The 24,549-nt window shown below is 40.9% G+C and overlaps 1 protein-coding gene across 3 annotated transcripts in view; it reads right to left on the bottom strand.

Annotated features, from left to right (window-relative positions):
• Positions 1-24,549, bottom strand: part of LOC120736605 (caskin-2-like) — a 53,097-nt gene that overhangs the window by 7,732 nt on the left and 20,816 nt on the right. The window contains exons 3-19 of one of the 3 annotated variants that reach the window (XM_040036849.1): positions 23,215-23,266; positions 17,332-17,429; positions 15,968-16,113; positions 15,119-15,214; positions 12,663-12,796; positions 9,048-9,156; positions 8,708-8,816; positions 8,454-8,548; positions 7,322-7,439; positions 5,267-5,395; positions 4,920-5,006; positions 3,999-4,126; positions 3,742-3,817; positions 1,135-1,208; positions 937-1,047; positions 440-541; positions 202-340 (exon numbers count right to left, since the gene is read on the bottom strand). In XM_040036849.1, the coding sequence (XP_039892783.1) occupies positions 202-340; positions 440-541; positions 937-1,047; positions 1,135-1,208; positions 3,742-3,817; positions 3,999-4,126; positions 4,920-5,006; positions 5,267-5,395; positions 7,322-7,439; positions 8,454-8,548; positions 8,708-8,816; positions 9,048-9,156; positions 12,663-12,796; positions 15,119-15,214; positions 15,968-16,113; positions 17,332-17,429; positions 23,215-23,266 (1,803 nt within the window). The remainder of the gene's footprint in view (positions 1-201; positions 341-439; positions 542-936; positions 1,048-1,134; positions 1,209-3,741; positions 3,818-3,998; positions 4,127-4,919; positions 5,007-5,266; positions 5,396-7,321; positions 7,440-8,453; positions 8,549-8,707; positions 8,817-9,047; positions 9,157-12,662; positions 12,797-15,118; positions 15,215-15,967; positions 16,114-17,331; positions 17,430-23,214; positions 23,267-24,549) is intronic. The other 2 variants (XM_040036850.1, XM_040036851.1) reach the window with 2 other exon arrangements.

Genomic DNA, 24,549 nt, shown 5'->3' with positions numbered 1-24,549 from the left:
TACAGAGCTCAAAAAGATTTAATAAAAGTGATCAAACATTTCCAAATACTGCCCGTTCTGTGCTTTGACAATGTCACAAGCAGTCACAGCACACAAAAGATTCAGTTTCAAAGCCTATGAGGCAGAGTACACCCCGGACCAGTCACCGATCAGAGAAGTTATTAGCAGAAGTTATTATAGAAAATTATAGAAATTCCTCACCCAGTTTAGTAATGCCTATCTCCTGCAGGTCCTCCCAGGTGATGTCCTTGACAATGGCAATGGAGTCATAGCCATTGTCACACAATCTTTTCTGGTACTGAGGCAATCCAATCACACTCAGCCATTCCCCCAGGTCCGACTGAACACGACAACACAGACAAACTTTTACAATGGCTGCAAGAGAGCCAGCTGTTTACATGATGTATATGGCAAATAAGAGGGAGGACTGATTTCTCACAGGAATGTAATCTGGGAGCCACTCAGGAATGCTCAGCTTGCTAATCTCCATCGATATCTTCTTCCTGTGGCCTGGTTTGGTCACTCCGACAGCTGTAAGATCCTGAAGAATATCCACGCAAATAATGAGTGAATCATTAACATAACCAACAAATGAAAGAATCAACAACAAATCAATTAAATAACTGTACTTTAGCCAAGAGAAATCATTTTTTTCATCTGTAAAAAAAGAGTGTAAAAAAAGAGTGCTTTAGTTACAGTCATGTCAAGTTTTCAATGGACTTAAACTTTTTTTTTAAACATACATATCAGGCTCAGAGGATTTCAGGCTGAAATGGAACCAGTTCATTTTCATATTACTTCACAAAACAGTCATCCCAAGGTTTTATGTAAAAAAAGAAGAAGCAAAAAACAAACACATCTTAAAAGTACAAAGAACAAAGAAAAGTCTAACGGCACAGAGCTAAAAATGCTGAAAATTGTAACATAAATACACACCTCGGGGGTCATTCTGCTGATGGTGGGTACATCATATCCTGCACTGATGAAGCTGGACGTGTACTGCTCGAGCTGGAACCCACACAGCCACTGGTAGATAGCTTCTGAATCCTAACGACAGAGAGGAGATTCATTTCCAAAACCTCTGTGTGTAGGAAACATTTACGCAAACTTGCACAACTCTAAAACTCAGCTCACCTTGCCTTCCAAAAGCTGTTCAGGCCTCACAAAGCCTTTCTGAGGAGTGCCGTTAACCTGTTGGCGGGAACCACCTAAAAAACACACACAATTAATCCTGTGGGATGTGTTTCGCGATGAGTGCGTGGAGGAAGACAGACACTGGAGGAAAAGCAAGACGAACCCAAAAAAAGACAGCCATGTTTTCAAAGTAACAAGATTCTGCTTTGTGACAGCAAGAGATCAATCCGGTCTGCATTAGTTGAGTCATGTTAAATCATTCTTTTCCAAGCAGCTGTGTGACTGAGTGGGGCTGTCACGTCTCTCCGGGTGAGTGAAGCTGTGCCATCTACCAGATCTCATACACCCCTCACTCATCTTATTTACAGTCATTATATACTCAGATCTCAGAGGAATGATACTTTGTTGCCAACTGCTCCAATTTCACTTCTCTTCTTGCCCAAGGCTGAGTCTTTTCCCCCCCGCTCTTCTAGTCCTTTCTCACAACAACATTTGATCTTTTCAGTTCTCAATAACTTTTATTTAAGACCTCTTACAGACACACAGATACACCTTGTAACAGGGCAATAAGTAATATAAGACACTGCACTGTCAAGATGTTCCTGGGAGATGAGTTAACTTATTCAGCATGATAATCACCCATCAAAACACCGCAGTCGTGCTTCTTGCGACATGCTCTTTGTACAAGATGGAAAGAGATGAGGAATTTGTGTAACTGTACTGTGGAAAAGTACAACTACAATTCAAATACAGTCAGTTACATTTCTAGGTTAGTGATCACCCATCAAATCAAGAATGGTTTTAAAGGTGGAGGCAACTGACATTTTTTTCTCTCCTCAGCTTTTCTGACTGTTTTTCACTAGTTTTGCATTTGGATAGGAATAGAGGTTGTGCAGGTAGTCCAACTCAATACATGCTATTGCCAGAAGGTTTGCTGTGTCTCCCGGCGTAGTCTCAAGAGCATGGAGGAGATTACAGCAGACGGGCAGTCACTGTAGGAGAGATAGACAGGGCTGTAGGTCCTTAACCCATAAGCAAGATTGGCATCTCCAGGCTTCCTGAAGGGCTTTCACTTGTTTTCCAGTCTTTGCACCCAACTATTTCCAACTGTTTGATTTTTTAAGCCACTTAAGTCTGACCACGACTCATTCAAGTACAGCATAAGAGGAACCTAACTCAATGATAAAATGTAAAACAGTTTTTCATCTTATTATTTATTTATCTTTTATCTGCACACAACAGACAACAAGCAAAGAAAGAAAGGTTGAAATATTGACAATAACTATCAGTCTGTGGCAAAAACACAATTTCTTTCCCATTTCTTTAGCTGAATCTATCAAAAATGTCAAAGATAACAAAGCTTGGCAGGCATAAAATTATATTTCTGCACCAATAAGGTGATTCCCAATGAAATATTAACCAAAAATTTGGAATGCAGTGGGTCCTTTAAAACAGGATCGAACCCTTTCTCCTCTGACAAAACGTCAAACATCATGTCAAATTATAACAACGGTCTTACCCCTGAGAAAAAATGAGAGCCGGAGAGCTCCTGATGTCTCACACTTCATCTTTCCCTCCACCTATCCTTCGTGCAGGGCAGACATCAGCTCCTCTTCCCTGTCTTCGTTCCTCTTTCTCAGGCATTTAACAGATGTGTTTTGCTCCTGATGCTCCCTGTCTCCTCCCTCTTCTCCTGCACTTTAACCCCCACTTCCGATTCACCCTGAGGTCAACGGGAATTCTCTGCTTCTTCGAGTGTTAACATTTGAAAAGCCTTATCTCAGCAGAATGAACTTAAGTTCTGAAAATACTGTAAACATGCAATCCTGCACCTGCCATTATACCTGACAGCAGAGCACATTTCTCCAGGCCTTTAGTGTTTCTTGTGAAGTAGTGATCTGGGCTTTTATGGCTTGCGTAGATGAAAGAAGATGCTGGTTTTATTGGCTTCAGTGGTGAAGTAAAGTATGGTAAGCATTTACTGTCCCCCTCCATCTCATTTCCTTTCAGACCATCAACAAAAACAGCAGAACAATGCTCTATGATCCCTGCACACAGCAGCCCCGTGGTTTCTAAAGATACAACCCTTTTATGGTTGAAAGATTCATAGGCCAGTATTAAGTAGATAAAGAAACAAAAAAACATTCTTCTGTAAAAGAAGAATCGGGTGGCTGTAGCTCAGGAGGTAGAGCCACCCCCGATCTACTGATCAGAAGGTTGGTGGTTCGATCCCTGGCTCCTCCAGTCTGCACGTCAAGTATCCTTGGGCAAGATACTAACCCCAGGTTGCTCTCTGATGCATCCATCGTGTGAATGTACCTAGAAAGTGCTTGTGAGAATGGGTGTGATTGGGTGAATGTGGCATGTTGCATACAGCGCTTTGAGTACTCCGGGAGAGTAGAAAGCGCTATATAAGAATCAGTCCATTTACCATCTACCATTTAAAAGGTCAGGTAAACCAACTGGACTGAAAAAGCAGCCAACCTGCAAAAGAAAAACTGAAAGACCTTCAGAAAGTCTGGGACCTTGGAAGAATCACAGCTAACAGAATTATTATTATTGTCAAACAGAGTAAGAAGATGACAGATGTTTCATTCGGTGACTAACCTGTGGATCCATCAACCTGTGTGCTGTGGTCCACTCCTATAACGCGGTCCCTTGATTCGCCAGCAGAGGGAGCCAGCTGCACACACAAAACAAAGGCGTACTCAACAATAGAGAAAAGTACTTTAGTTCATTACTGACATCCTCCACACTTTATTCATTTCTGTTACTATTAGTGAAACTGTCTGCTGTCGACATATGAAGCAGAGCATCTCCTTGTTTTTTAGTGTCCACCTTGGTTGTCTCTGTGCATATCTGACCTTGCCAGCGTCATTGTTGTGGCAGCAATGAATCCCATTCTGTTTGTGGCCGCTCTCTGAGCTCTGACCACTCCCTGCACTGCGGCTGCTACCAACACTGCCAGCGCTGCCGACACTGTTTCTGTCACCTGAGAAGAGCAAAGAAAGCAAAACAGAGAGAGATGACAGACTGACAGGAGACCTGTGGAGTGTCTGAGTTAGGAGACAATTGTAGCCGGCAGTTTATAGGTTATATATTTATATGTGCTGACTACTGTAGTAAAGATAAGTAAATAAATAAATACATAAAAACTATTAACAAAGTCCTATTTATTACTGAAGGATTTATTGCCTCACCATACAGTTTGAATCGATGCAAGGTGTTTGTTAGTAAGTTGTTTTATGCTAAGCAAGGCTAATCACGCTCTGCCACTAGCTCCATATTTAACAAAAAGATGCTGATATCAAGCTTCTTATGTATGTAAAGAATTTTCAACGTTTATGAAATTATTAAAACATTATGTTTTAGTGGAATCGACATTCTCTCTGTTCAGGAAATAACTGAATATATATTACATAGTAGAAGAAAAACATTAATATGTTTGCGGAGATTTTCAGAGAATAAGAGGAAGCTCCAACATGCTTAAAAGAAGAAGAACTTAAAAAGAGACCTTCATGCTGCTCCCTCATAGTAATGTCCTGCTGCAAGAGAACTGGTTATGGTTGCTGGATTGTTAGATGTGTATAAAGCAGAGGGGTGGGATTTGAAGGGTTAGCATGGTAAGGTCAAAACTCTGGTATATAAAAGGATAAAACAGGAATAAGCTTCTTTAAAAAGACCCAGTTTATCAAAAATGTGGTGACTTGACTGGTCTACAGGTTCACCGGCGATTGGGGTTTCGGTGGGTGGGGTATTAGGGGTTTAGGACCACACACTCTTACCAGTGGGAGAGCTCCTGAGGACCCAGATTTCCTGAGTGGAGCTAGCAGAACTAGCTGGGGTTGAGAGCTGACTGCCCAATGGAGCACCTAATAAACACACACACTTTAGACAAACGTTCACGGTACACTCTGCCTACTGCAGAACCGGAGCTGGGACTGGATCTATCAAGCTGACACAGCATCAGGGAAAGTTTTTTCATCAAGAAAAAACTGGGATTGGGGTGCTGTTTGGGAGCATATGGACAGAAACATTCCTGTCCAACAATCCTTGCCTTGCCTGGGATAACGTGAATCCACCGCAGGTGGTAAAACAGGGAAAAGGTTGGTGAGTGCATCTGTGTGTGTACCTGCAGGGTCATAGCCAAGGATGTATAAGTCATCAGTCTGAGGGGCAGGGCCGTGACTCGAAGGAGGAGCTCCGGACACAAAGTGTTGTCGTTTGCAAGGCATTGAAGCTTGGCGGAAGAGCGTGCCTCCTACGGCCAGGGAGACAGGTTTGGTTTGAGGTGGACATGCATGAGTGAGGGAAAGCAGATAATGCACATGCGTGTTCGGTGGCAGTTTGAAATGCATGCACAGGCATCGAAAGCTCTTTAACCATGCAATGAAGAGCTATGAATATCATCAACTTTAACATTTGTCTCCGTCATGTATTCTTTTTCATTGAGTACATGGAACAACAACTAAAAACAGACAGACTGACTGTAAATCCCCTCTACAGTTACATAACAGGCTGCTGAATGGAAGTTTAAGATCACCAAAGACACTGAGAAGGCTTACTCTTCCTTAGTGTGGTATTGGTCTCTGTTTGCTGACATCACTGACATTATCACAGAGCTCAGACACACTATTGCACATGTGCACACAACCTGCTGAGTTTGCCTCATAAGCAAAGAGCCCATCACCAACTTTGAGGTGAACTCTCTTCTTTCGTCTCTTTCCTCAAGCATGAGCAGTCTCACACACACACGCCCACACACACAGAATACCCCGATGTAGACTGTGAAGGCTTTAACACTGAGCTGACACTTTGCAATCTGGCCATAGTAATCCTATTAATGTGTTTCTCTGTGAGACTGTCGTGTGTGTGTGTGGACTGGCTTGTTGAAGACACAGAAGTGTGCACTCATGTCTGGAGCTGTTTTTGGAGCCCTGACTGTGCTGGTCTCTCTGTGCTAGAAAGTCGGGGGTTTTACAGCTGCAAACAAGTGAGGAGCTCATATTCACAGGGATTAAATTTGTTGATTTACAAGCATGCTGAATTCTCCAGTGGCCATGTCTGCAAACATGATAGATCCTGCTCGTGTACAAGTGTGGAGATATTTTGGTAGCCCAGATATATAAGAGTCGTCATGGGTCAAATTGGGTGTTATCAACACCAAAATACAGTTGTCTGAATTCATGTCCACTATAAATGTGTTTGCCCAGGCTGGTGGTACTTCAGGACTACAAAAATAAACAAGTAAACAAATAAATAAATATGAAACTTGACAGATATTTTCATGTCTCAGATAATTATATGAATATGAGATCTGGCACTTCCTCTTATTTCTCAGCAGTATTTCTGAGCCCTTTTAGTATGTTTTAGTTCACTGGGTTTTTTTTGTTTGTTTGTTGTTGTTTTTTAACATTTTGTAAAACTATTGGGAATTTCTATTGAAATGACACAAATTAAATGAAAAAGTTAGGCTTGGTATTTCATGTGAAATTGTACAGTGCACATGTACACTGTTCAAAAAAATTAAAGGAATACTCTGAAAACACATCAGCTCTCAACAGTGAAAGAAAATCATGCTGTATGTCTACACTGATATGAAATGGGTAATGTGTTAGCAATTAAGGGATGGCACATAGTTTGATGGAAATGTTCTTGTTAAAAGGGAGGTTTTCCTTTCCACTGTCGCCAAACAGCCGCTGTATAAATAAAACTAAATTGAACTGAATTGAAATTGAATTCAAATGAAAATGATTATCCAGATGTTGTTAAGCATCCATTTAAGCACATAGGATAGCTTAGTGTTCTAGAGGATCTCCTCCCAGATGTGGACCAAAGCATCACTGAGCTCCTGGACCATCTGAGGTGCAACCTGGCGGCGTTGGATAGATCGAAGATAATATCCCAGCAAAGAGACACAGCAAACCTTGTGGCAATGGCATGTATTGAGTTGGACTGGACTGGATACAGGTTGCCATGTACACAAAATTCAAAGTATGCCACTGTAAACTGAAGATGCAAACCAAGGTGCCGTCCTCTCTGTTCACCGTCTTGCTAACTGGATAACTCTACAACTACTGAGAGGAGCACAACTATAATACTTGCATAAATATTCTGGAGTGTATTAATGTTAATTATTAATAAGGTAACTGATGTTTATGCAGGTGTGAATAAGCTATTTATTTACCTGCTCTTTTGCTGAGGACCTCCACCACTGAAGGGGGGAAAAAGCCCACCCGGTCTGTCCCCCGCTGGGTGTCATGGATGTGACCTTTCCACCGGCCGTCTGAGTGCTGCTCCAGGACCTGTCAGCAAGAAGCCATGAGAACACTTCATTACAAATGGCATTAGTCTTGGTATACTTCACAGTCCCAGCAATTGATACAGTTATATGAACACTATGGGCGTTGATTAAAACAAAAAAATGCTATGTGTTATCAAAAATACAATAGCTTTAAGCATGCATGTTGTTTGCGACACCCACAGGTATGCACTTAAGTCCATAATGAGTGGGCCAGTAGGCTGGAAATACACTATCTATTCATTGTGAGTATTAGCAAAGCGCCTCGAGAGAAGAAAAACAAACACCTCTGCTTTCTGGCAGAGTAAGAGACAACAGCATACAAGTTCAAACACAACTCTCAGATGTCACTATGACTCACATAAATATATCAAAATACACAGCAGAGAGCACATAAAGACATGAACACACGAATTAGAGCAAACTGTGATAATGATGCTGATAATGAGAGACACAGCAGCAGCAAGTTTGTGCCTGTTCCTCTGCTGTGGTCTCCTGCTTTGGAGTTCATGAAATTACCCTGAAACATACCACACAAATCCTAACAACAAGGCTTCACTATAACTTCACCTAACAACTTCATCTCATTTTCTCATCTCAATCAAGCCGATTCCGATGTTTGTGTTGGCTCTTCTTTGTAAGAATTATATATGTCAGCATATACAAACAAAAAAACACTTTTCTTGAAATTTTTAGAATAAAATAAATGATTAAACTTCTCTTCTTTAAACAATTTGCAAAATCTTACCAAACAAAAACTGCTGCTACTGATTGATAAAAACAAATGTCGGCTACATTTTTGTTCAGTAGGTTTTTAAATTCATTAAATAAGGAAATCTTCTCCTTTCATAATTTTCCCAGGAAATGAATAATAATGACTGTTTTGTGATATTAGGGATTTTCAAATTAATTTCATTTAATTACATTTTTCTATAAACAAGGACAATGAAAATAATGAACAAAAACAATATGACAACCATAAAACAACATTTTGAGACTTTTACACACAAAACAGTACCATGATCAGATCTCCCGCCCGCAGGTTAAGTGCAGTGGGATCATGGAGATTCCAGTAGTCCTTCACTGCTCTAACTTGAAGAGAGCTTGATGCTTCTGCAAAAAAGAAAAAGAAAAGAAAGAAAGAAAGAAAGAAAGAAAGAAAGAAAGAAAGAAAGAAAGAAAAAGACACCTGATCACATTTCTAAACCAGAGAAGCCAAATTACCCAAATGTATCAGTGCAACATCAAGACACCATTTCATGAGCTACCGACCTCTCAGCAGCTGTTTGATTTCCCTGCTGGCTGTGGAAGTGGTGAACTGATTGACAATGTCCAAAGCCGTCTGGTTGTAGGTGTTGCGCATGTTCACGTTGATGCCCGCCTAGACACACACACACATACAGATCGTAAAACGGCTACGTGGGAGTCGGACTTTTAAAAACAAACCCTCCCTTAAATTCCAAGCTGCTTTATTAAAGAATAATACTGAGCAGGTGAAAACATAGTGTGATGTTTCTGTGAAGAGTCTTTATGTTGACACTTGTTGTAAAAAAAACAGCCTTCCACATGGCTCATAAGACTAACAGATACAACGTTTCTCTTCTTTTCTTACGTCAAGGAGCAGCCGTACTACATCCGTTTTGCCATAGAGGGCAGCCTCGTGCAAAGACGTCCCTGCTTTGGTGGCTCTGTTAATGTCAATGCCAGCTTTGAGGAGCAACCTAGGAAGTCCAATCAGAAACACCGTGTTAGTGTGCAGGTGAATCTGTCACAGACATCTGCAGCAATTTATGAAGTCATATAGTCACAGTCAGCAATTGCAAATTTTATTGGGTTGACGCCTGGACTTTAACTGGGTCATGGCAAAACCTCGATTCTTTTTTGTTTCTGTTTTTGTTTTCAGCTGTTCTGTGTGCTTAGGCCACACATCTTACTCCACCTACAGCATCTCAATTGGCTTGAGGTCTGAACTTTGACTCTAGATAATTTTGGTATACAGAGGGCATGGGTTGGCATGACAACCCTTCCATACGAGTCCTTCTTGTTCAGTTTAACTGTACTATCATGAACTTTAATATTTAGCCTGCTAACTGAGGCCGGTAGTGTCTAAGAGTACATCTTTTGCAGTTTCTCTGACCATTAGGGAACCTTAGGGTAAATTTGCTCCCTCTCCTGGGAAGACTGTGGTATTTTTTTTGGTGACACCTCCTGATGATCAATTAAACAAGTGCATTTGAGTAGCAGCACCTGGCTGCTACTTATTCTCTTATCCTCACCATTACTGCTTAGCTTTTTGCAAGACTGAACACAGTCCTTTAAACTCAAAAAAGTTGCAACTCATGAGCAAAAAAATGTTTGTAATTATTCTATCAAAAGTAGCCATTTATGGAATATGGAATAAAGGTGCAGCAACAAAATTATTTTATTTTTGATCTTTTTTTTCATCACATACTTTAAGAACATTCATGAAATGTTTTAATGAATAGAACCTTAAATAATTATCTAACAGCTTATTAAAAATAATTTAAAACATTTCCTTGTGAGTGTAGAGTTTTTAAACCAAATGCTGCAGATAGTACTGACAGGAGAAATACCAAGTTGTAATTTGTGAGGATAAAAGGTTCCTATTGTAATCTTCTTGCACCACTTTTAACCTTGATGGTATGAAATCTTGAGAGGGCTGAATGTCTGAAAACTTTCACAGAGTTTAGACTTTTCTGTCCTCCATAGAAATGTTATTCTCAGATACTCCATTTAATTTACACTGTACATGTTCACCAAGTACAGAATGTGCTAGAGCAAAGATTCTGAACATGAGGTGTCATGATCAGAAATGATCTCTGAATGAATTGCTAAAGCGTAGTTTCTAACACAGGCAGATGTATATGGTACTAAAACAACAGAAAGTTCCCATCTTTCCAGGCACAAAGTCATATCCTGTTTGCATAAAGCTCCTCCAGTTATTGCAAAAAGGGAGAAGTTACAAATACATTTGCAGCTTAGGTATGGCAGTCTTTGAAGTGCCATAAATCCCTTAGTATCATATTCCAAATTCTGCTGTGTAAATTCTGAATAAACTTATGTGGTTGTCAGTGAAGTGTAGGAGTGTGTGTGTGTGTTATTTTTCAGTTCATGTTTGTGTTGAGCATAGGCTTCTCTGCTACCAAGGATATCGCAGTATGACATTTTTGTATCATGCACAAACTTCCACCAGTATTATCACGGGCGGTATGATGTTGTACGGACTTATTACTAAGTATTCACTTTCAACTCCAGGAGAGGGGGAGATGGATGGTGTTGCATGAGATATTTAATAATTTAGACGGGATGGGAATAGTTGGCAGCATGTCTAAAACAGCGGGATGGGATTACATGGCAAAGACATTTTTAGGCTGAAACAGGCTGAAAGTGCAAAGTCGATTGGGATTAAACCTCATAGTACAATGTTTTCTTTTTGGTGATGGAGAGATTGTTACAAAGTTACAGAATTAATTCAAATAGTAACAGTTCTTGTTCAGTCTTGACACATGCTCGAACATCCACGTAAAGAAATCCCAGAAAGTTGATTCTGTTCATTTGGACATAGCGCTTTCAGTGGGAGAAGCGTTTTGTGACTCATCTGAGCTAGCACCATTGCTTAACAATGGGCCGTGAGGTCAGTTTCATGATTGTTAATATCCAAAATGTCATGACCACTGATCACTGGCTATGAGTACCATTCACAGAGAGGATATGACTGCAATAACAGCATTTTAAGCGATAAGAGGGTTGCTTCCCTACCCTTCAGGTCAGAGAATGTCACTCCACTGGGAGACTTTACCGCTCACGTGGAGGCCAGTGAAATCTGGAGGGGCGTGACTGGCAGGACTGGTCAGTCTAATCTGAACTCAAGTGGTGTTCTGTTATTGGACTTCTGTGTTAAGTTTACCCATTACAGTTTGCCTACAATAAACACCATGTTAAAGCAGCAGCATTTATAAGGTGAAGGTCATTTTGCATCCTTTTTTTTAAATGATGCCAGCAGCAGAATTATAGTACAATAGTAGTGACAGTAGTTTTATTATTTCCTTTAGGGGACCTCCCCAAGGGATTAATAAAGTTCTATTCTTTTGCACAGCATAAGTGCAAAAGTAGTTTAGGCAGTTTTTTTCTTTTGATTATCCAAAGTGAGGTCTTGGGGCAGTAGCAGAAGCGGGGGAAAACTTCCCTCAACCCAGCCAGCTCCTCCAGTTTATCTGGGGAAATGTCGGTGCATTCTCAAGCCAGCTGAGAGATATAATCTCTCCAGCGTGTGCTAGGTCTGCCCCGCGTCCTCCTTCCAGTAGAACAATCCTGGCTGGAACACCTTACCCAGGAGGCAAACAGCTGGCTCCTTCAATGTGGAGGAGTAGCAGGTCTACTCTGAGCCCTTCCTGAATGACTGATTGGCTCACCCTGTGTTGAGGAAGAGTCCATCCACCCTTCGGAAAAAGTATTTCTGCCACTTGTATCTGCAGTCTTATTCTTCGCCTTTTAAAGAACTAACAATAATAGAGTTAACAAAAAAAAGAGACAGAGATCAACACTTTTATGGCCTTTCTCTACAACGATGCTCCAGCAGAAAACTGTTCCATCAGAATTGGGCATCAATTAAAATGTGAAACAATTAGATTAAATGACTAGTGTGCCTGGTACTGACTAGTGACAATATTGACAATTAGTCATCTAGTCGCCTAATAAAATATTTTCTACTTGGGCTCAAGCTTTTAAACCAGCTGTGTAGCTGCATCGGTAATTCCCATCCCCTGTTTGCGCTTCCTGTCATGTGGAGTGCAGCTAGCGATTGTTCTAGTGACATTCGTTGGAATGATTCAGGGCGCGAATCTCCTGTAGCGTACTTAATGGTGTGTTTTTGCCTGCAGTGGGCCTGCTTTCTATTTCCCATGACTGTAAATACTAGTTCTTTAACTAGTGGGCATAAGTATCAGTTCAACAACAACTTTGTAGCTAAACTATTCGTGCATACTATACGTATTTTATATTCCTTTGAAAATTAAGAGTTTATTTTTTCAATTTTAAGGGCTGAACTACAACAGTGTGCAAATGCTGGCTGTGAACGCAGATGCTCAGACTGTCAATCAAAGGGAAAGCAATGGCTGGATATGGATATTGAATCCAGAATCCACTGTGTTACATGATACTGTATCATAATGTTTAACATTTAATGCCACTCTGAGCTGCTGTTTACTTGATGATGTCTTTGTGTCCATTCCTGGCTGCTAGGTGGAGTGGGGTGGTGGAGGGAGAGTCCAGGCTGCCGTTTCCTCTTTCTCCTTCTAACAGGGCTGCAACCATATTACTGCTCAGCAGTAACTGAGTCACCTAACAAAAAAATTGAGATGAAATGGCAGAATCAGGACAGGAATTACAGCCTTAGTAACACACACACACACACATATATATATATATATGTATATATATGTATATATGCTAAAAATATATATTGACGTATTAGAGTGTAAATGGCGACTTATATATAGGGTTAAACGAGCACAGAGGCTTATCCACTACTCAGCAGTCGTCTAAAGATACCACAGCCTCTGCATACACCCACAAATACTGTGTGACAAAAAACAGCCCAAAGCTTACGATTTTCTTTCATAGCCAAACTGCAAACTCAGAGCAGACGAGCGAACGTTTAACAAGCATGGGAAGTGTGCGTCTGTCTAATTCTTAATAACAGAGCCAGCTATACATCTCACAGCTGGGCTTATCCACTGATGTGGCAGAGGCACAGGAATATGCAATCTCTTCACAAAGTCTAAAAGGAGCTACTGAAGCCTCTTCTGCTTTCACAGAAATGAGCTCGATTTAGCTCAGCCTTGTTGTCTCAGCAAAGGTTTGTGTTTGCCTTAGGCCATTCACATTAAAATAAAAAAAAAGCATGAAAAACACGTGTTCTCATATGCAAACAACTGGATTGCACATATGAAGAAAACCTATATACATCTCACTAAAGGGCTAACTTTAGTACTCTTTTTGTTTAAAAAATAACCCCGGGGTTCCTATGACCTTTGTAAAACATCAATAAATAAACTGTTTCCATCAAGTTTCTTCCACTTATCCAATTCAGGGTTGCAGAGGGGGTGGGGCCTATACTAGGCGTCATAATGTGAGAGGCGGGGTACAACTCGAGCACCTTCTAGTCTGTCACTATAACACAGAGACCACCATTCAGCTGATTCATTCGAAACCAGGACCTTCTTGCTGTGAGGCGACACTGCTGACCATCGCACCACTGTTCCACCCTCATTCAGTTAGATTAAACTCAATTAAAAGGTCAACATTAAAAGAAATTACATATATTATTTGGACTATGATGGTACACGACATTAAAGTGAAACTAACTGAACTGGAACTAAACAGACTCTTGGAGCTGAAGGCTGTTCATAGTTATTGAACATTACTCCCGCTGCCTCTCTCGTTGTCTCTCCTATTTGTACTTTCATTTTTTTTCTTTACATCAGTTAACAGGTAGTGTAACGTAAGTGCATGGGCCTCTACTGTGAAGTTGCTAATGGAGCAGTCATAGACTGCATATGAAAGATGGGCTTAACTTATGGCTCAGAAAACTGGGGCATTTTAAACTTCAGTTCCTTCTAACAGCCACTAAGGGTCATCTGTAGGTTTCATGAATAACTTCAGGTGTATGGAGCTCCTCACCACCTTCGATCTTTCGAATGAGTTTAAGGTCTCGAGGTCTTACTAAATGAAACATGTCCACATTATGGTCCACATTAGAACGCAGAAAAGTGCACAAAAAGCATAGACATGTCTACTTTGTAAATAATAGTTCAATACCATATAAACAGGCAACAGACCTCGATTTTAAAGTCAGATCTACCGGCACTGTGGTTTTAATAAGCTAGCGTGCTGGGGAGAAAGCGATCGGTGAAGTCACAGTGTCTACATCCATCTGTCACCTGAGCAAGTGACATTACTGTAATAACTATGGATATAGAAAATGACCCACATTATATAGAAAATAACCCACATTATAACCCACATCATGGGGCGATCGTGGCTCAAGAGTTGGGAGTTCGCCTTGTAATCGGAAGGTTGCCGGTTCGAGCCCCGGCTTGGACAATCTCGGTCTTTGAGACACTTCACCCGTTGCCTACTGGTGGTGGTCAGAGGGCCCGGTGGCGCCAGTATCCGGCAGCCTCGCCTCTGTCAGTGCGCCCAGGGTGGCTGTGGCTACAATGTAGCTGCCATCACCAGTGTGTGGATGACTGGATGTGTAAAGCGCTTTCGGGTTCTTAGGGACTAGTAAAGCGCTATACATTGATTTTTAATTTTTTTTTGCCAGCTGTAAAAACGACTGAACATTTAACAACTACAGTATTTCTCTTAAAAAACGTTCATTTTCAAACTTTGAGACTTTTTCAGGCTTTTTTTTGACCTGCAGCAACCCTGTGCTGAGTACATATCATGATCTCAGAAATTCTTTTATTACTTAAAATAAAGTAATGGATAATTTTCATTTTGAGCAGATGTGTGAACTTTTCATGTGATGTCATAATCAGTTTTAATCCAGGGAATATTTTGGTTTATAAGCAAATACCTGCAGAAAAAACAACGTCATTCTTATTTTGGAAAAGAAGACATCAAAGATATGGAACTTCCACAAAAATCTTTTCATACCTTCAGTCTGCCAAACTCACAGGCCAAATCTAGTGGTGTCTTCTTAGCCTTGTTCATGAAGCAGGGATTAGACTGATGCTGCAGCAACATCTCAGACTGAGAGCCAAGAAGAGGGAGAGAATGTAAAATTAGTGCAATCAACTAATATATTACGCACTCGTGGCCCAACTCGTGGCTCAAGAGTTGGGTGTTCGCCTTGTAATCGGAAAGTTGCCGGTTTGAGCCACGGCTCGGACAGTCTCAGTTGTTGTGTCCTTGGGCAAGACACTTCACCTACTGGTGTTGGCCAGAGGGGCCGATGGCGCGATATGGCAGCCTCGCTTCTGTCAGTCTGCCCCAGGGCAGCTGTGGCTACAACTGTAGCTGCCTCCACCAGTGTGTGAATGTGAGAGTGAATGAATAGTGGGATTGTAAAGCGCTTTGAGGGTCCCGAAAAGCGCTATATAAATGCAGTCCATTATTATTTTTACTTGCTTTCACATGTCAGTCTTCCCAACATGCTCATTAATGTGTGTGTGTGTGTGTTTGTCTGAACGAACATAAAACAGGTCGGGTGCAGCCTCGGTGTTCTAAAGAGGTCAGGCATGGGTAGGGGTTGTATGACGTAACAAGTTCTGTATGTGCACGGTATACGCAACTGTCATTTCAAACATTCCAGCAAGCACGTAGAAAGGAATATTCGTTGTTACTGCCTGTAGACTCTTTAATGGTATGCATTAATGGTATTACTGCTATTGTTGCTGGACAATACCAGCTGAGGCACAAAGGGGATCGATTTCAGTGAAATGGGAGGAGAGGTAAAACCTTGGAACTTTGCCTTTAGCCTCTGGTGTTTGTCTGCTTACTCACCACCTCATAGTGTCCGTACTGTGCAGAGAGATGCAACGGTATCTGTCCATCGTTGGAAGGGGAGTTGACTGCAGCGCCGGCTCTCAGCAACAATAGAACAGAGTCAGCTTTACCCTGCCACGCTGCGTAGTGGAGGGGACGCATGCCTAAACGTGGAAATGAGAAAGGTAAGAAGAGGTTAGGAGATAAGAATAAAAAAGCAATCGTTTTAAAAAGTCATGTTATTAGATACAGGGACTGCTACTTAGGCATGACCTCTTAAAATGAAAAATTATATTATTTCATAATAACTATCAGTAATACACATATACTAAGGCTGTCACTGTTATTTTTGTAGGCTCGCGCACCACCTCCCTCCACTTGAATTATCATCCAGATCATTATGCAATCATATCTTTTGACAAACTAAGGCATACATTTAATTGGAATATGCTTTTTATTGTAACTGTTCCTCACAAACACTTATTGAAATAATGATGATGATAAGAAAGTGGATTTACATTCTGTATACTGGAGGAGTCCACATTAGAGGTTAAACACATGGAAAGAAGATCTGAAAACTGAATTCTCAGCTAAAGGTTGGAAATTAGTCAGTGCTGCAGTTCATACTCAGATGTGGTTAATGTGAATCTCCTGCTAAGTTAACTTCTAATGACAATATAACAGTAGAAAGTGTACAGAGGCTGGAGCGACAGTTTTTGTTTCACAGTACAGAAAGACTAAAGCTTTTTCATATTTGAGAAGATATTTTCATGTCCCATAAGATCCAGCACTATCTGTAATTAATGATTTGGTAGTATTATGCCATGTTGAATAAGGAGAGCAGTTTTATTGTTTGTTTGTCTTTCACTTCCTGTTGTTTTCTGGTTAGGTGAATTTGTTTGATTTTGTTTGTTTGTCTGATTAGGATATAGAGCTATTCTGTTTCCATGCACTGGCTGTCAGTAATGCTTAAAAAAAATCAGCAATTTCTATGTCCATAGGGAGCCCAAAGGAGGGTTGACGCCCCCTGCTGAGGCCAGTGGATACAACAAAACTGAAAAGCTGGCAGGACATGCTTCAAGAGCTCTACACACCTCTGGTTTCAGGAGCCAAGCTGCCAAATTCAACTGTATGTGTTCCACTTGGAGTCTGAGGATATCTACATTAGCACTGCAGCCACTTCAAAGTGAATCATATTTATTCATATGGGTCAAATTTATTTTCAGCTGAGAGTGTCAGAAAACTTGTGAAGAGGTTTCATGCTCAATTTAACCTCAACTGACTTCTTCATCATGAACATTTGGGATTTTTTTCCCCCCTAAATTGTGGGTTTGCGTGGTGACACTGGGTTAACCGGCAAAGCTGTTCCGCCATCATGATACCGTTTATGTCCTTGATATCCACCGTGGCCTGGGCCTCCAGCAGCAGAGACAGCAGCTCGATGGTCCCCGTTAGAGCTGCATGATGCAGGGCCGAGAAGCTGCGAGAGGAGACAGAGGAAAAACACGGAGACAAGACAGATCAAGAGTAGGGACAGGTGAGGGCATGAGAGAGTTAGAAATCATCCTGTTGCCTTTACAGTGAGACCTTTTGCAAAAAACAGTAAACTGATGTGTATGTGTGTGGTCACATCAAACCTGATCTAATTCTGATAAAGTGGGTGTGACGGTTTATGTGTGTGTATAATTTGAAAATGTGTGAGTGTGTTTGTTCATCACAGCTTCAGAGATAAAATCTAAGTGTTTGTCTCTGGGTGTCTGTCAGGTCACGATATAGATGACTAAGGGAGAAATTAAAGACATAAATTCTTTGGTGATGAGTTTTGCTTTTTCTGGGGGGACAGAAACACAGTGAACACTCCACATGAACTGACACTCCACAGTTGAAGCTGTGACACACTCGTCTGACATGGGGATTAAATATCTGCTTCATTCATGCTTTCAGGTGATTTGTCACAGCCTGATGCAGTCATTGCGAAACAAAACTTACATAGTCACAACAGATAATTTTTACCGATACCTCACATTAAGCAACAGGTTCATGCAGATCTGACACACAGCTTCCTGGCACACAAAGTGAATAAATCCCCACAGACTTTCATGTCAAAAGGTTGAACTTTACATCATTAAAAGGCAGAAAATGTCCAGGTTTCAAAACGTTCAGTTCAGAACAAATAGATGACCTATGTCCCATCTTCTATCAAAGATGTGTATTTAGAAACATCGATATAAACTATTATTATAAACTATAATATATACATTCCTTTGATCCAGAGTTATTAGGTACAGTTAGCTTTAAAGAGGCCAGGTACACCAAAAAAAGAAAACAAGACGAAACTTGAGTTGTAAGGTCTTTTAGAGTTTAGACCAGACCCGAAGCTCCGACTCTGTATCTGCAGACTGTGAGATGGCGTATCTTATCACTCACATTATTCAGATGTCTCCTCAGCACACATATACCACCATTTATTCTTTCACATTCCCGTCTACTCATCTTGAGTCATCAGTTACGGTGACTTTCTACAAACACGTCTGAAAATGTCTTCCTGGGATAATTTTGACTTGGTGACAGCAGACGATTTGTTCACCTTCTGCACTCGTCTTGTCGCAGTCGTGCATGTTTGATTTCAGCACCCCTATTGTATGTCGCCTCCCACACACTGCACTGACCTTGCATGTAGACACACGCAGCGGGTCTAAGTCAACACAGAATCACATCACACGTAGACTGAGACTCAAACTGCAGTCTGGAAAGGGATATTCTTTGCGTGTTTTAAGGCCTACTGAAATAAAACTACAAAAGTACATCTGAAGGGAAAAACAGTAAACATCTTACATAAAATGTGCATTCTTGAAGCATATCTACACAGGATGAACAGAAGAGCCAAACTGAATCAAAAGTGGTTACTTTATACCAAAAAATCTAAATAATAAAAGAGTACAATACTGACTCACAGCTGCCCTAATGGGAGCAGTTTATTTGTCTGCAAATGTATTCAAACAAGACTAAAACATATGTAACCAACCAACACTGGCTGATCACAGAAGTATAACCAGGCAACACGTGGACACAGTGGAGCACGGACATCATTTCATATTTTCATATTCTTTTTGCTTAAAGATGGCATAGAAATAGGCCTTAAAAATATCTACACAGTGCAGTCAGGACAGTGGTGCAACAATGGCACCGTGTCTTCCAGCTCCATGAAAGCCAATTCTGAATGCTACATCATAAGAAGTTAGGACAATGGTGCCAACATTAGCCTATCTATACTATTTGGAACACGGCTCATCAGCTAGCAAAGATGCTTTATTTTTCTGCCTTCATAACTTCCTGCTGCCTCAGCCACACTAAAGGAAAAAAGGCTGGTAACCATCATGGGACCATGAAAGTGATTGCATTTAAGTTTGGCTGTCTGGGATCACCTGTAACTAGTTACAACGATTAACTGGTCACCCAGAGAGCATGCAGCACCCTCAACCCCTGGGACAGCAGTTTAGGTCACAAGGTGACTGCAAAGGTAACCTGTCTCCAAACTATCTGGGTTGGACAGCTTGCCAACACACTGCAATCAGTCACTGTGCCAAGGAGCAACTCGTCTGCTCCATCATTTATTTCTCCAAGTCGAGACACAATGAGTTACTAATGTTTGTGGCATTCAATTTTGTATAAATTACACTAAGTTTAACACAGAAAAGCACTCAGAAAACCTTATTGTGCATCTCATATGTGAGTAGATGCCGCTAAGTGTTTGTTAAAATTCAAGGGGAGATCAAATGTATCAAAACAAATGCATAATCCGCTGGATGGCTCAAATCTGTAAGTGCATTGCCAAAAGTTTTGGTTCTGTCTCTTACTCTTTACTCAACTCTCAATTCTCACTCAGAGTGTTTTGAGCCAAACTCCACATATTCCTTCTCTGCAATAATACTTAAAATGAAGATAAGATTTTTCATTGAAACAGAGCAGAACTGAGCTAAACAGAGCAAGTTGAAGAAGAGAGGAGGCAAATCCCAAAACACACACACACAATGATATAGTACACCTTGTTTTCCTTTCTTTTCCAGTGTTTTAGGCTATTAGTTTCATTTATACACAGAGATCAGCACACAATGAAAGCATCTTTGCGTGTCTTTTCTCAGCAGTGCACACACACAAAGCAACATTCACATTTCTTTCCCTTCCCTTCCTCAATAGGTGCTAGTGCATAACAAATATCTCTTGCTGGAATAATGTCTTAATGTTAAGTTAAAGATTAGCCAAATCAATATGGGCAATATTCCCTGTCCTATTCTTTCCTGTTCAGACACTCAACAGTAAATGCAACAACACAAACGGTTTAATATATAGAATCATCCCTATAGTACTGTTTAGTGAGTTGTGCCACTTAACTTCAATAATTAACACCGACAGGTGTCCAACTTGGTAGATGACACAGGACGCAAACTAACATGTCACTCTATGTACTCTATATGTCGCTCTATAACATGTCACTCTTCTTTCAGTATCCTGCTCTGTTTGCACACTATCTGTACGCTAAATTTAACAACTGTATTGTACTCTGCTCTGTAACTATTGTCCATGATGTAAACATGTAAAAATTGTGTTTTCTGTTCTGTGTCCTGTTCTTTTTGTATATGCGTGTTTTTTTGCTGCTGATACAACCAAATTTCCCCTTGTGGGACAATTAAAGGATTATTCTATTCTATCTACTCTATTCTACCTCCAGCTTTTTTCTGTAATTTGTGAATATATGCATGAGACCTCCCCTCCAAAAAAACATGAAAATGAAAATAAATAATAAATAAATAAATAAATAAATAAATGTTTTGTGTCAGTCAGCATCTCATACATGTCACCAATGACACATAGATTTCATGTTAATATGGAGGAATAGTAATAAAGCAACTCGTGCTCCACCTCAGTCTCAGTTCTCAGAGCAACACAGTCCCCGGCATTTTCAGAGTTCATCCTTCTATCATAAACATATTCAGTTTTCCTCAGCCTCTTCTTATTGTTTTCATTTTTAGTTTGTCAATACGCTGACAGTGGCAAGCCTGCCCCTGGCTCTGTACCGCACTGCAGCTGTGATGCAAACAGAAACAGTGAGCAACAGATTTGAGGTTTTTCACATTTAATTATGGTACTACAGGGAGTGCAGAATTATTAGGCAAATGAGTATTTTGTCCACATCATCCTCTTCATGCATGTTGTCTTACTCCAAGCTGTATAGGCTCGAAAGCCTACTACCAATTAAGCATATTAGGTGATGTGCATCTCTGTAATGAGAAGGGGTGTGGTCTAATGACATCAACACCCTATATCAGGTGTGCATAATTATTAGGCAACGTCCTTTCCTTTGACAAAATGGGTCAAAAGAAGGACTTGACAGGCTCAGAAAAGTCAAAAATAGTGAGAGATTTTGCAGAGGGATGCAGCAGTCTCAAAATTGCAAAGCTTCTGAAGCGTGATCATTGAACAATCAAGCGTTTCATTCAAAATAGTCAACAGGGTCGCAAGAAGCGTGTGGAAAAACCAAGGCGCAAAATAACTGCCCATGAACTGAGAAAAGTCAAGCGTGCAGCTGCCAAGATGCCACTTGCCACCAGTTTGGCCATATTTCAGAGCTGCAACATCACTGGAGTGCCCAAAAGCACAAGGTGTGCAATACTCAGAGACATGGCCATGGTAAGAAAGGCTGAAAGACGACCACCACTGAACAAGACACACAAGCTGAAACGTCAAGACTGGGCCAAGAAATATCTCAAGACTGGTTTTTCTAAGGTTTTATGGACTGATGAAATGAGAGTGAGTCTTGATGGGCCAGATGGATGGGCCCGTGGCTGGATTGGTAAAGGGCAGAGAGCTCCAGTCCGACTCAGACGCCAGCAAGGTGGAGGTGGAGTACTGGTTTGGGCTGGTATCATCAAAGATGAGCTTGTGGGGCCTTTTTGGGTTGAGGATGGAGTCAAGCTCAACTCCCAGTCCTACTGCCAGTTTCTGGAAGACACCTTCTTCAAGCAGTGGTACAGGAAGAAGTCTGCATCCTTCAAGAAAAACATGATTTTCATGCAGGACAATGCTCCATCACACGCGTCCAAGTACTCCACAGCGTGGCTGGCAAGAAAGGGTATAAAAGAAGAAAAACTAATGACATGGCCACCTTGTTCACCTGATCTGAACCCCATTGAGAACCTGTGGTCCATCATCAAATGTGAGATTTACAAGGAGGGAAAACAGTACACCTCTCTGAACAGTGTCTGGGAGGCTGTGGTTGCTGCTGCACGCAATGTTGATGGTGAACAGATCAAAACACTGACAGAATCCATGGATGGCAGGCTTTTGAGTGTCCTTGCAAAGAAAGGTGGCTATATTGGTCGCTGATTTGTTTTTGTTTTGTTTTTGAATGTCAGAAATGTATATTTGTGAATGTGGAGATGTTATATTGGTTTCACTGGTAAAAATAAATAATTGAAATGGGTATATATTTGTTTTTTGTTAAGTTGCCTAATAATTATGCACAGTAATAGTCACCTGCACACACAGATATCCCCCTAAAATAGCTAAAACTAAAAACAAACTAAAAACTACTTCCAAAAACATTCAGCTTTGATATTAATGAGTTTTTTGGGTTCATTGAGAACATGGTTGTTGCTCAATAATAACATTATTCCTCAAAAATACAACTTGCCTAATAATTCTGCACTCCCTGTATTATAAACATATTGCATATAAGTGCCAACTTAACCCTATTCATTCATAAGCCAATACTCCATCTTAACACAGTTTTATTTCTGATTCATCGCCATCATGATGCACCAAAGTCACTTTGAAGGCCGCAACTGAATAGGAGCGGTCTCAGACCTGATGCAACCACTTCGACTGGATACGGTTGCAATAATGTTGCTCGGTGGTCTCCAGTCACTGTTTTCCATAGAGTGTCTGTAGCCTTAAACTGCAGGAATAAAGGTAACATCTTCTATAAACCTCTGAAAGAAGTCAGAATGAATCTAAGTGAATATAAAGAATCATTTTACTCCAAGCTCTAACAGACATTATCGGAAAACAAAGAGTGAGGTAAAAACTGAAGGACACTCTGTCAGCACATGCGTGTGATTCTACTGTGAGTCATTCTGTGAAGACTGAACACAGTCTGCACATCAATCAAGAAACAATGACTCTTCCATTGCATTCCACTGACTCAGCTTCATGTTCATCTCTCGCTGAGACGCACATAAACACGTACACACATGCACACCTCTTACCCATCTGAGTCTTGGTAGTTGATGTTGAGCCTCTTGGTAGAGCCCAGCAGCTCTGGAAAAAGACAGACATGGACAAAATGACAAGAGGGTCAAAAACAGGTCATTGCCGACATATTTGATTCTATTTGTTTTTATTCAGAGCGCTCTGCCAATCCCTCAAACCTGTGTGTGCCTTCAAAATGTTTCTCTTTCCTCTGCACTTCTCTCTGTCGTCACTCCCTTTATCAAACAACGTGACATCCCTGACAGGATGGAGAGCTTTCCTCGCCTCCCGTTGCCTCACCCTTCCCCATCTCACAGCGAGTCTGACACCCTCACAGCAGCCAAATGATTCAACCTTGCAGAAATGTATGATTTACCCTCATTTACATCGGCATCTTATCACAGCTCTTTAAAATTGAGAGCGACAGCTTAAAAAACTCGAGCATGCACGGATAAAAGATATACTTGGTGCAAATATACCAGTTCAGTCTTCCTAACTGACTACAGGTTGTTGTTGTTTTGTTCCCCACTCTCCTCGGAAGAGACAGTGCTTCTTATTCCATGTCTCACTCATTCATTCAGCACTCCAAGACAGACTACACTGCGATGATCTTTTGTCTTGCAATCATCCTGACTCACAACAACTGAGGTGAACTCAAATTGAAGAGTAGTTGCCAACAAACAGGTTTAGCGGTTATGAAATAAATACATTTTATTCGGGAACCTTTAAAAAGTTTGATAAAATATCAAAGTCAGACCTTTCAGTGTGACAGAACTAGATCTTGTACGTGCATATTTCTCTTTTCTTTAACTATCCAACTCTCATCTTACAACATCCCAATGCTTCACTCCACCCTTAATGCCACATTTTAACTAATACCAAACTACACTCCGATAGCAAATATAATCCATCTTCAGCATCTAAAAAGAAATGAAAATGCTCCTCACATAGCTCTATTGTTTCTCATCCTACAGCAGAGACTGGCAAAGTAAAGGCTCCACTGTCTACCAAGGACCCACACAGGAACCAGATTACCAGGCCCTCTAAATCAGCACCATTCATCTGAGTCAATTCCTTTCATTGTGTTTTCCCACACAGGTGTGGAAAATCACATGTGACTGTGTGTGTGTGTGTGTCTGTAGAGGTGTGCAGAAGTGTGGAAAACTTGTTGCACTTGTAGAAACACTGCCAGCATCAACTCAACAGTCCACTGTTTCTACAGCTATGATTACAGCTGACATGTTGATCATTGCAAACTGTGACATCCACCCTTGCTGCAACCATTTTTATTAGTGCTTGAGCCAAATAGCAGACTGCAGACGGGTGGATAACAGGTTTCATCGCTTTAAAAA

This window comes from Simochromis diagramma, unplaced genomic scaffold, assembly GCF_900408965.1.
Source record: "Simochromis diagramma unplaced genomic scaffold, fSimDia1.1 OVJJ01000371.1, whole genome shotgun sequence".
Classification (NCBI taxonomy): Eukaryota; Metazoa; Chordata; class Actinopteri; order Cichliformes; family Cichlidae; genus Simochromis; species Simochromis diagramma.
Note: the sequence above shows the minus strand (reverse complement) of the source record. Positions and strands in the feature narration are given on the sequence as shown.